At 38.7% G+C, this 13,267-nt stretch overlaps 1 protein-coding gene across 3 annotated transcripts in view; it reads left to right on the forward strand.

Annotated features, from left to right (window-relative positions):
- Positions 1-2,139: 2,139 nt before the first annotated feature.
- The window catches only part of Gabra2 (gamma-aminobutyric acid type A receptor subunit alpha2), a 123,137-nt gene continuing 112,009 nt past the window's right edge, over positions 2,140-13,267 (forward strand). For 2 of the 3 annotated variants that reach the window (XM_070013227.1, XM_070013229.1), the window contains exons 1-3: positions 2,140-2,222; positions 3,267-3,344; positions 5,773-5,888. In XM_070013227.1, coding sequence (XP_069869328.1) covers positions 3,274-3,344; positions 5,773-5,888 — 187 coding nt within the window. In that variant the 5' untranslated portion in view covers positions 2,140-2,222; positions 3,267-3,273. Of the gene's footprint in view, positions 2,223-2,677; positions 2,735-3,266; positions 3,345-5,772; positions 5,889-13,267 lie in introns of those variants that run through there. The other variant, XM_070013228.1, reaches the window with a different exon arrangement.

A 13,267-nucleotide genomic window follows, 5' to 3' on the forward strand; every position in this document is an offset into this window, starting at 1 on the left:
AAGATAAATATTGTTGGAGCAGAGCAATTAAGGTTGGAAAGGAATCAGGTACTGTTCAACTTGTATTCTGAAAATATAAACCATAGTGAAATAAATGGTAAATGATAGAGATCCTATCCAAGACTGCCTCAGAAATGAAATAGGAAAATGCAATAGGGAAATGAAATGTTCACACCAGGTCTAAGATGTTTAGATTCCCTGGTTGCAAAGTTTTAAATGGCATGCTTTTTATCTTTGTGAATTTCAATTAGCCTGCAATGAGCAAGTCAGGGAAGGAATATTAATGATGGAGGAGAAAGCTGGGTGGTGTTCCCTTCCCCCACAGAGCCAGCTAAATCAGAGAACAAATGTTTGTTTAGGTTGTAACCTATTATATGCATTCAGAAAGAGGTGAACAGTAGGCTTAAATGGACATTTGAAATGCTTACACTGTAAAGGCTGAACTTTTCTCTGTAATCTTCAAAGCGAAGCTAAAACGGACTGTAAATTAGTCATGTCGGTTGTTACAAAAATTGCACCCTCTAGGAAAATAATCTGACATTTTATTGGGGTGGGGTGCACAACTAGCATAATTGTAGTGTTTGGAACTTATTCACTTTGCATGTAAAAATGACAACAAAACATCAGCAGTTTGCGTACTTACCTTTTATATTTCTTTCTTTCTTTTTTTAAAGTGTGGAACGTTTATAACAAGTTCTGGAAAAGATAAACACCAGCTCTGCTTTGCCTTAGTAGAGTCTGCACAACGTTCTGTCTTCTGTGTAGTACGCACACACACACACACACAAAATGTCTCTTTTTGTTGTGGCTGTTGTGGCACGTTTGGATTTTTATGGCTTCAGACAGACAGTCTCTTGACTCAGGTGTGTGTGGAGGGGAGGGAGATGGACGCCCAAAGCAAGAACACCTCAAACCTTGCTACATCTTCCTCACTCTGGGAATTGTATGGTCAGCAGGCCCCTCCTCCTCCACCTTCCCTCCCTCCTTTACTATTACTATTATTATTGTTATTATTATTATTATTATTTGGCTGGGGGTAATGTAAACTTTTTAGAGCTGTTGATTGAGTCTGATCGGTGTGGGGCCAGGGGAGGATGCTTGCGAAAAGCGATCTGGGGAAAAGGATTGCCAAGAGCTAGCAGGAGGGTTCAGGACGTGTACAACCTCAAATGGACTTCACTGCTCAGAGGGTCCAGGGGGAGTCTCCAGCCCTCCGGGCGCGGAAGGGAAATCGCTCCAGATTGCCGGAATGGGGAGAAGCGCGCGGTGCACCCAGGGGGCGTTAAGGAAATCAAAGAAACTTCCTGCGGTCAGCGTCCAGGCCACACGCTTTGAACTTGGTCCTGCGTGGCTGCGCGGATGACTGAGTACGGGCGTGACGAGTCCCTTCGCCCTCCAGTGGGAGCCGCGCGTCTTTACCTCTTAGACAGCCACACGTTGCTCCTCAGGGGATGTTGGGGTACAGGCAGCAGGGCGCAGCCGCCCGGGCACTAGGGTCTCCCGGTCACCCTGAATTTTCGACTGCACATCAGCACCCCTCAGTGGCCCCTCTTCCTACTACACCCCCTCTCCAAGCTCCAGGGGTCTCCGGGAGAGCAGCCCCCGGCGGGGCGTGGGCTCTGTCCCTGCTGCTCGGCGTGGGCGCCGGGAGCAGCGCTCGGGGCGCACAGGGGGAGCCCCGCACAGCCCGGGCTGTGCCACTGCAGGTGCCTGGGGTGAGGAGGGAGGCAGGAGGAGGGGTACTATGGAGTGGGGTGGAGGTGGGGTCCCTGCCTTCCTGGGAACCTCGTTAGCCCTCCTCCTCCCCAGCCTGACTCCTCCTTCTCCAGGCGCGGGGCTCGTGCCCGCCACTGTCTGCGCGCACCGTGCCTCCGCCCGATCCCCCTCCAGCCATCGCTCCCCCTCCCCCGACCTCCTCCTCCTCCCCCTCCTCCTCCTCCCCCCCCCCCTCCTCCTCCGCCCATCACCGCCACTACGGACGGACGCCTTCTCCTCTTGTACTCCTACCACCAACCCAGCGCACTCAGCTGCTGCAGTCTCTCTCTCTCTCTCTCTCTCTCTCTCTCTCTCTCTCTCTCTCTCTCTCTCTCTCTCTCTCTCTCTCTCTCTCTCTCTCTCTCTCTCTCTCTCTCTCTCTCTCTCTCAAGTTTCCTATATCTCATCAAGATTAAAGCAAAAGGAGGAGACCAGGAGGAAAACGTCGAATTCTGCTGGCCGTGCAGGTAGGGTGGCACGCGTTGTTTCCAACCAAGACCTTTCCCCATTCGCCTTTGCCTGGGCGTGCATGCCTCCTCTCCCGTTCCCCCCCCCACCCCCCGGACATGGATGGGGCTCGGGTCCCCTCTCCTCTCCAGATTCTTTCAATAATCACCCTCTCAGTACTCCTTCCCAGAAGCAGATTGGCAACTACAATGAGAGCCCAGAGCCTGCCGGGCAGCTGGGTAGCCCAGCTCTTTTATAGTCTTCAACTTTGTACACAGTGCTCGCCCTTGCCTGCCTGGCTGCTGTGGGCTCCGAGCCTCACGCTCCTCCTCGAATCGTGGTCGTTGTTGGTTCCAGGGCAGCTGTCAAAAGCATCATTTCACAGCAGCCCTTGATAGGGAACCCCCCCCCCCCGCCTCCCGCCGCGCTCTGGCTGGGTCCTGGACGTGGTCTTGGGCAAAACGTGTGCATGGTACAGGAAGAGAGATGTTTGCGTTGCTTTGATTCCCCAACCCCTGTTATTTTATTTTGTGTAAGTGCTAGGGAGGGCGTGAAATCGCGATGCATGGTAACGAAAAAAGGGGAATCGTTGGAAAAGTGGGCTGGTTACTCCTTGCTTTTCTTTCTGTGGTTGCCAGGGTGGTCTTGCTAGAGGGCCGGAGGGGGGGGTCATAGAGTGAAGTCTCCATCTCTCCTCCTCTTTTCCGTTCACCCCTCCAACCTATTCTAGTTTATGTCAGCTTTTAAGTCCTAGGCGTTGTGCATTTCATGTGTGCACAAAATGTAGTATTTGCTGACGATCGGGCTTGGAGGGGGAGGATGGGGGTTTCCTGGGAGAGGAGGGTCTGAGGATGGTCATTCTGCTATTTAAAAAATCCTCCTCCCCAATAATTCCATTATATATAATATATTTTCTATATATGCGCTCAGTCCATTGGAGTATCTTCAATAGCGGAACTCAAATCTGCAAATGTAATTGCATTATTTGGGGTTACTCGGATGGTGGGACTGAAGGCAGTGTTAAGTGTGTGTTTATTTTTTCCCCCTCCAATGGCTTTGCAAAGAGGGGTGATGGAGAGGAGAGGAAGCATCTACAATATGCAGTCTCTGCTTCTTGTTTTCTTGGTGTGGGACCCAGCCAGGTGAGACATTTCTTGTGTTTGACTGTTTTTAAGTCAGGGTTAAAGGTGTGTGTTTTGAATGCCAATCTGTGGTATTAAGAGGATCAGGGTGTTTTGAAGCATTATTTCTATTAAACAAGATTGGAGTAAGACAGTGAAGTATGAAGTGGCATTGATGACAGAAGTTCAGTACTTCTTGCTTTTTAGCAGTTAAATGCAAAAGTGAATAGAAAAAATTTCTATACAAGAAAAGTCACTGAGGATGTCCATTTCATGGCATATTCTAAAAGGAAAAAGAAGTGGTTAGGCTATGTGTACTTATAATAATTCCAGAATGTAAAAAAGACCAAGTTCCTCCAAGATACCAGAAAAGTACCAGCTAAGTGATGTGAATGGGAACTCAGTCTCCCCCACCCCCTTTTCTTTTTAAATGGTCTTGGTGCTTTCAGTCAACATGGAAAATCCAAATGACGTGTGAGTCTTAAACCTCTAGGTGGAGGTAGTATACAATCTCTCAATCCAAAACAATACAACAAAAGCTTGATCTATTAATCAACTTTCCATATTATTTACTTGGAGATCTTTCATTGTTTAAATGACTAAAGTCCAAAAGAGTATTCATTTCAAATGTGTAACTAATTTGGTCTGCCTTTTCCAAACATGAAATTATGTTTTCAAAAACTACATCTTAGCTGTAATCTTTTCTGATTTCTTTTTTAAGAAAAAAATGTTTTACCATCAGGGAACATCTCTAATGTCATGAGGATGAGAATTTTTTAAAAGCAACAGAATAAAATGCTAGCTTTGTAAGAACGCTCTCATGAGTATGGCTTTAAAAATGTCATTATGTTCTTTTTAATTATTGTATTCCTGTCAAAGTAATGGTCAAAGTGTGAGGATATTTTCTGGAACTGAAAAGAAAACTGCATATAAAAACATTATTTAATTGAAAACTCTAGCATCTGAATATTGTCTTTAAAAAGAAAATATAAAATGTGATTAAAAACTACTTTGAATAGAATGCTCTACTTGGAATTTTATGACTATTCTTTAGGATTTGTCTTAAAATCAGCTTAAGTAAGCAATATAGAAACTTTTGAGGCTAATGGATGTAACTGATTTATTTATATACTATGAAAATGTTTATCTTGTTATTAGTATTTTAAAATTTATTCTACTCTGAAAGCAGTATTCATTTGAAGTTGGTTACCAGTTTTTTGAGATTCTGTATTTTTAGCCAATAGCACAATATTCATTTAAATGCAAATGGCCAGTGCCAATGGTGTGTTACACAATATACCTTGATCAGAATGTAATTATATAGAATCTTTGATTTTAAAAGGCATGAATAATCTATGACAAGTAGTAATCATTGAAAAATCCTCAGTGCTTTAAACTCTCTACTAGTTTTCTGTTCTATATTTGACCAGTAATGCTCATGCCAGTATTTTATTCTATTATATAAAGGATTCTTTTTTTGGGCCAGTAATTTAAGTCTCTGAATCATTCTGAGGGGGAAAGAAATGATGACAGTGACAAGGGACATTCTGTCTTATACATGGAGTTGTTTCTGCATCAAATTTCTGAATTTCATAAAATCAGATTTTTGACTTTATGATGGAGAATAATGGAGAATAAGCACTGTTTTTAACCTTTTCTGATGATACTCTAAGCCCATCTTCCTACAAATTTATCACAAAAAAAGAGAGAGAAAAACTGGACATTTTGGTCTTGATTTGGCCTCCTTCCTCTCTCCTGAGAGCAGGCAGGAGAACCAGCCCTCCAAGGTTCTCTGCAATCCTGTGTTGTTGCTGATATTTTCAAAGTCCATCTCTACCTCCTGGTTATACTAAGGCTGGCACTCAGCCAGTAGAGTTCCCCTGATGTCTATATTGTACTTGGCCATTGGGTGGAGGTATACCCAAAGTAAGAAAACAATCCTGGTTTCTAAAACCAAAAGATGTAAAAGATAAAGAAGGATATGTGTGAGGAAGATAAAGAAATTTTATGCCTCCAAACAGGCAACTGCTTTTTCTAATTACTGTTTAAAACACCGAAGAATTATTTTAGAAATCCCTTTGATTACTGAACTTTTCTAACCGTAGAATAACCATAATAATAATTTTTCATGTGATGATAAATAATCATAAATAATCAGGGCATGGGTTTAGAGAAAATAATGTTATATAGAATTAAGTGTTAGAAACCTCAAATAGTTTTATCACCAAACTTCTGAGAATATACTTCTCAGTATCCATTTTAAACAGCATGTTTGCCTTCCTTATAACCATATTTAAAGATATGAAATAAAGGAGAAAAATGTATGACACAAATTGCTTAGAGAGTTTAAAATTCAAGCCAAGGAGGAAGAGCATGTCTCACTTGCAAAACATACATGTGCATATATATGTATATATATAAATATCAGCTTGTAAAATTATCTGTTTAGGTTGGTGCTGGCTAACATCCAAGAAGATGAGGCTAAAAATAACATTACCATCTTTACAAGAATTCTAGACAGACTTCTGGATGGTTACGATAATCGGCTTAGACCAGGACTGGGAGGTAAAAATAGTTTTCCTTTTTTTTTAAGCTTTCATAAAATAATGCCTTTTAAAGTTAAGGGTAATATGAATACATTGCTGTGTATTCAAAATCATAGATGAAAAAGTAAGATGTATGGAATAAACTTTATCTACTCTTCCCTTTCTCTACATCTAATGCTTTTAACTTACCTTTTATAGAAGACCTAAAGTCATAAAGAGCCCAGTCTTTTTGTGTGAACAGTTTGCAGACAAATTTATTTATACAAGGCTGTGTTTAATACGCTTAGTGTATGTGAAAGCTTTCCAGCACTGAGTAGTTATGGCTATGTCAAACATAATGTATGAAAGGAAACAAAATATGTCAGGATTGCATTTTAACAAACAGATTTTTAGGATTTTATAATGATATTTCTTTGCACACACAACTGATATTTCTAAATGGCAGTTCAGATTTACCTTCTTGAAACTTTTGAAGACATCTTAGATACACATTGGATATGAGCCTAAATTTCTAGGTTGTGGCACAGTTTGATTTCAAACTTGAAACATGAACTTTCCAGTCAGAAAAGCAAATACATTTCTATTCATACAGGCAAAAGAATTTGGTCTTGGCTAATATGTTATGATTGAATTATTCCTCAGTCCTATTAAGTGACACTACTGAGTTAGGTGTAAGCAGGGTAGGTGTGTAATTCCTAAAAGGAGGATGAGTCAAAACATTGTTACTCATCAAGTATTGTTACCTCTCTGTCTCAACCACCCACCATGTGTGTCTCGTTGTATCTCTCTTCTTTGTCTCTGTTTCTTTTTCTGTGTGCATTTATATGCACATATAATTAACATCTTGTGTATATGATAAATGTGCTCTTTACACATAACTTCGATGTTTACAAATTGTTTACAATTTAAAAATAATTTACATAAACACTAGATTTCAGAGATTACATGGTTATCTTATATATGTTAAGGTTTAGCAACTTTACAATAAGTTTCTTAAAATATTTGTGTTGATCCAATGCTTGAATATTTATGCAAATAATGGCTTTGAATAAATATAGCTATTTGTCAATTTTCAGTGTATCTTTGGAAATTGCATCATTTGTATTATCCAGGGGTAAGAAAAATTCAGAAGAGACCCAACTTCTTGTTAAATAATATGCCATGTAAATATTAGTTTGACTTGAATTTCTAAGTAGTACCTTGCATTTAGAGAGAGAAATCAAAGTGAGGAATGATAGTCATTTACATAACACATTACATTAATTGGCTAATAGAAAAATAATTTTCCTTTACCCTCAGATTTTATTATTTTAAAATAAATCATATACTGCCAAAATGCATTTTCAAACAGCAAAGCTAGGCCTCAACATTGTCTCTTTGTGTTTTGAGGAAGAGTATTTGCACTTTGGTTTTATAGTTGTGTGGTAGGATTTGGGTATTTGTGTTAACTTATTGATATTTCATTTATGGTATTTGTTAAATTCTTATCATTTTAAAATTTTTATTCATTAAATCTGAATTTTTTTCATTTATTAACATATATGCCAAAATAAATGACAAAAAATTCTTACCATTTAGTCAATTACAGATTATTGCTGCCTTGTTATTTGGTTAATAGCTTTTTTCTTACTTTACTCGTTTTCCTTCAATCTTCTGATATTGAACATATGCTAATATCTCATAGTCTGATAAGTTTTAGTCTTCACAGCTTTGGATATGCCACTCTCTTTTCTTAATTAAATATTTTGGTGACTATGCATTACATCTGGGAGTTGTTATGTGGGACAGGGAAATGCACCTAAGTCTTGAAGGGAAACAGGACTAGCCTGAGGTTCTGCTTCATGTGTGGATAGAATGCTATATCTTGGCCTGTATATATGTTCCTCTCATTGACAGTAGCCATAGCAGATCTGCCTTTCTACCTTCTAACCATGCTGTGAGGATTTCACAAAACCACAGCCTGCAAGAAGCCTGGGCCCTACTCGGAGAGCTTACCAAATGTCAATTTCTTTCCTCCCTTCTTAAATTCCCAATTTAATAAGGTTTCCATTGTCTACTTTTTGTTTCCCACTTTACTCAGTTTTCATCGCTTTGCACTGCAAACATATCTATTCATTTGCTCCTGACATCCCATCTCTCTACCTGTTCTTTTTTGCCTTTGTTCATAATAGTCCCTCTGACTGCCATATTTTGTTCCTCTTCTCTGCTGATCAACAACCCACCTTTTCTCTACAAATCATGTTAACACCAGTCATCTGTAGAAAATATTTTCTATAACCTGGATTCCTTTTTTCCTTCTATTGACTTTTTTGTTTTTAGCAGGTATTAGCTCTAGATCTCATTTGGGACTTAGTGGTATCTTGTATTATTTGCTACATCTTTGTGTATCCCCTCTTACCTTAATAACTTTGTAAGCTCACAGAGGCAAGATATTGCATCATAAAGCATCTGTGATTTAAGGAACATACTGATTCACATATCATTGTGACCATATGATGAATGCTGACTGTTAGATTTCTGAAACCAGTTGATCATCCAAAGAATGGAATTAACTCATTGTTGCCTGGAGCTTTAGTTAAGCATCTTGAGGTGATACATTGATTTTCACTCCATAAAAGAGTGGTGCGGTGAGATAACCTGGCTATATACTACATATATTATATATACTATAACCTGGCTACATACTCTGAAGACAGGTTAGATAGAATACCACCTGTGGGCTGGATTCTGTGGCTCACATCTATAATCCTAGCTATTTAGGCCTGAGTTAAGGATCACGGTATAAAGCCAGCCACAGAAGAAAAGCCTATGAGACTATTACCTTCAATTAACCAACAAAAACTCAGGAGTAGAGCTGTGGCTCATAGGGTAGTGGTCTTTTCTTGAGCAAAAATGCTAAGGGACAGGCCTAGGCCCTGAGTTCAAGAACTAGCACACACACACACACACACACACACACACACACACACACACACACACACACACACACACACACACACACACACACACACACACACACACTACAGCTGTAGTCCTTAGCAGTTATTTGACCATTTAATACTTGTCTGAATGCACATTTGTTATTTAAAAAAAGTAGATTTTCATTACCATTCAATTAATAATATTGAAAAGAATGGCATATACAATTAATCTAAATAGTTAATCTCAATATTTTAACTTCTTTAAAACTTTATTATGAATTCATGCTTAGGAGAGAGAAACTAGTTGTTAACTACAAGTTAGACTTAACTTCTTTTTTTGAAATACTATTTTTTATTGTGAAAATACTGTACAGAGGGGTTACAATTACATGGGCAAGATAATGAGTACATTTCTTATCAAGCATTGTAGCCAACTCCTTTGTTTACCCTTTCCCCTTTCCCATCCTCCCTCCCCCCAATCCTCCCCTCCCCCCCAAGTTGTAAAGTTCGTTTTCTACATGACAACTTGTACTTCTCATTGTTGCAACAGGTTCACCTGTATCCTTATTTAAACGACTTGTTTTTCCCTTTCCCCTCCACAAATTATACCGACATCAAATACAGTGAAAGCAGGGGTTATACTGTGGGGGAGGGACATACAAAGCAACAAAGAAATAATCTTATAATTGCATTAGAAACAAATGCATGAAAGAAAAAAAACATTAAAATACATATCTTATCTGACCTTTTCTGCTTGACTCATACATATGGTAGATATTGCAAATAAGGGAGATCATGGGACCTATGTTTCTTTGGGCTTGGCTTGCTTCACTTAATATAATTTTTTCCAAGTCTTTCCATTTCCTAACAAATGGGGCAATGTCATTCTTTCTTTCTGATGGAGGCATAGAATTCCATTGTGTATATATACCACATTTTCTTGATCCATTCATCTACTGAGGGGCATCTGGTTTGGTTCCATATCTTAGCTATGGTAAATAAGGCTGCAATAAACATAGTTGTGCTGGTAGCTTTAGTGTGGTCTTGTTTGTGAACATTTGGGTAAATGCCCAAAAGTGGGATTGCTGGGTCATAGGGAAGCTCTATGTGGAGTCTTTTGAGGAACCTCCATACTACTCAAAGAAACAACTGCCCAATAAATAAGTGGGCTAATGACTTAAAGAGAAACTTCTCTGAAGAAGAAAGAAGGAAGGCCAATAGACACATGAAGAAATGCTCAACCTCCCTAGCCATAAAAGAAATGCAAATCAAAACAACATTGAGATACCACCTCACCCCAGTTAGAATGGCAAAAATCAAGAACTCTAATAGCAACAGATGCTGGAGGGGATGTGGACAGAAGGGAACCTTACTTCATTGTTGGTGGGAGTGTAAACTTGTTCAACCACTTTAGACTTAACTTCTTACTTCTTACTTTATCTCTCCTTATAGAAGTTATGTAAGATACTCTGAGATTAATATTTTCTATGTTATTCTGAGAGGAGGATGGTATATAGGGATTCATACATATGATGAAGGTTGAACAATATATTGGTCATAACATTTTAAAGTATTCTGTGCTTAATTTTAGATTTTATTTAAAATTTAAGTCAGTTCACATAGCTCACCTACCTAAAATCCTTCCTTGGTACCCTATTCTTTGCAAAGAGCATTTCTTTTTTTCTTTTTATTCTGGTTGTGAGACTTGAACTCTGGGCCTAGGCACTGTCCTTAAGCTCTTCAGCTCAAGGTAGGCACTCTCCCACTTGAGCCACTACTTGAGCCACTACTTCTGGTTTTTCCGTTGGTTAATTGGAGATAAGAGTTTCACGGACTTTCTTGCCTGGACAGGCTTTGAACCGCGATCCTCATATCTCAGTCTCTTGAGTAGTTAGGATTACAGGCATGCTATCCTCTAAAGCTGAGTATGCTGTATTCCCACTCATTCTTTGTTTCATCATCTCACAAAACTCTCCTGCTTCAGTCCCCCTGGCTTCCACTCCTGTTCTTTGGATACGAAAGAAAACTGTTTTTTGTTTCCTCACTATTCTCTTCCTTTCTTGATGATGTCTACCTTGACTAAGCTATTAAATACTACAAATGTGTTTATTCAGCGGTCTTACCAAGCTTTTTTTTCTTTTCATAAGCACTTACATTTCAATAGGAGTGTTTACTGTTGTTGTGATAGTTGCCTACTTTTGTCTGTTGAAGTCAGATGAAGTCTCTATGAGTTCAGAAATTTCTTGCCTATTTTCTCACTTGATTCAGTGACATTTCTACCCATACAGAACCATGGAGGTACTTAGTAACTGCTCAATTACCTCTTGGGTAAATTTTTGTTGTTGGTGGGGGGTGGTGGTGGTGGTGGTGGTGGTGGTGGTGTGTGTGTGTGTGTGTGTGTTTGTGTGTGTGTGCTGGTATTAGGGCCTAAACTCAGGGCTTGGGTTCTTCCCTTAGCTTTTTGCTCACTGCTAGTCTTCTACAACTTGAGCTACACTTCTACTTCTAGCTTTGGGTAGTTAAAGATGTTTCTCTCTCAGGCTGTTCACAGATCTTAGCCTCCTGAGTAGCTAGGATTACTGGAATGATACACTTTAGGCACTTTTTTTGGCTTGCATGAAGTTTAATTTCCATTCACTTAAGTTTTCATATGGTAACATGAAAAGAATCATAGGACTGTCTTTAACTTTCAAATGAATGTAAAAATTATGACTTTATTAACACATTCATCTTTTACTATTAACATAGGCATAATTTAGATTAACTTCTTGAAGAATTAAAACAATTATTCCACCAGTTAAAATCACATGACCTCTGTCTACTGTGCTATGGTTCTGGTCCACTTTTGACTTGACTTACCTATCAAATTTGAGGATGGGTTCTAATTATCTTATGTATATCTTGCCAGGAGAGCTCAACTAAATTCAAATTCTTAAACAAACCTAATTTGTTTTGGAATAGCAGAAGGTATCACATCATGAAAACTGTCATTTTAAGAGGCAATATTGTTTGGAAACCCATAACAAAACTATTGATATGCTATGCATTTGGTAGATACTTTCTAAATTAGAAAGTCTTAGGTGGAATTGCTTGGAAATCTTATTGACTAAGGACATGCATTCAGATTAGAGGGAGCCTGTCATGTAAACAAATTTCCTTTTTATCTTCATTTACGTTATTGGAACCAACAATATGGAAGATACCCACAGATTTTTATTTTCCTAAGAGACTTTTAAATTGTAACCTGAAGGAACAGAGCATTATTTGTTTGGGGACCAATTTTATAAGGTCACCAGTAAAATGAATGTGTGGACAGGCCTCATAGATTGATGACAGCTAACATCTACAGTCTTCAACAGTGACAACTATTAGAAATGACAAGGCTTGGTATTTCAATTATAGATGCAGTCTAGAAAATCTAGATTGAGTACCATGCTTAACTACATTTCAAAAAGCTATTTTGAGGAGCTTGTCTAGAAAGAACTTTTCTCTCTAGTGTTCTTTTTTCAGTACTCTGAACCAGTGAAGAAGCTTTTAGCCTATAGCCATGAAAAACATGAGGTTGTATCACCAACTTAGGGTCTGAGGGTCAGTTTTCAACTTCACTCTTGGTATTTATCCTTGGGCTATACAGAGATATCTGATAACATGTCTCTGTGAATTTTATTACTCTCAAATCTATAAAAATAAAACCTAGGCTTTGCAGTTGGCAAAAATTAATACAGAGAGATCTGATCTCTCTCAGAACTAAAGAGGGAGTCTGACCTTATGGGGCATTGTATTACTTTATAAAGTAATGGATAAGATCAGTACCTCTGCTGGATGGTGAATTTTGTTGCTGTCAGATTTCTGTTGTCTACATAACTTTTAGTATGTAACCCAAGCTCTCCTGGTTTTAGATTGTTTATTTGTAGAATGGAGGAAAGAGTACGTGATGTACTCGTTTGTTGGATGTATATTTTATTTTGTACATCAAAATGCTTTCTGTAGTTTCTGGCAAACAGTGCATGAACTCAATATGTGTGCATATTATTACAGTTATTAAATATTCTACTGTTACTTCTACTATAAATGCAATACAGACAGTATCTAATTTTATATTTGATTTATTAAGACCTGTGGCTTAGATGATAAATCTGGGCCTCATAATACAATTTTAAAGAAAATTGATGTTTCTGTGTTTCTTATTTATTCAGTGTCATTTTGTGGATGTAATTTTTGCATGCATAAAGAATCTCTGAAAAGAAAACCAGTGACCAAAGCAAGGTCCATCTTTGTTATTCTTGATTATTATGCCATGCATCTACAAAATTAGTTTTTGTGTATGAAAGCAATTATAGTCATACAACTTCAGCTCACTAAGTGATTCTTGTGTGGTTTAAGGGAAACCAAATTGAAAGCATTCCCAAGATCCTAACTTGAGTTGTATGAGGTAAATGAATAGTAAGACCTCTTTGTCTTGAAATAATGGAGGGTA

This window comes from Dipodomys merriami, unplaced genomic scaffold (genome assembly GCF_024711535.1).
Source record: "Dipodomys merriami isolate MVZ:Mamm:240054 unplaced genomic scaffold, mDipMer1.0.p SCAF_9, whole genome shotgun sequence".
Lineage (NCBI taxonomy): Eukaryota > Metazoa > Chordata > Mammalia > Rodentia > Heteromyidae > Dipodomys > Dipodomys merriami.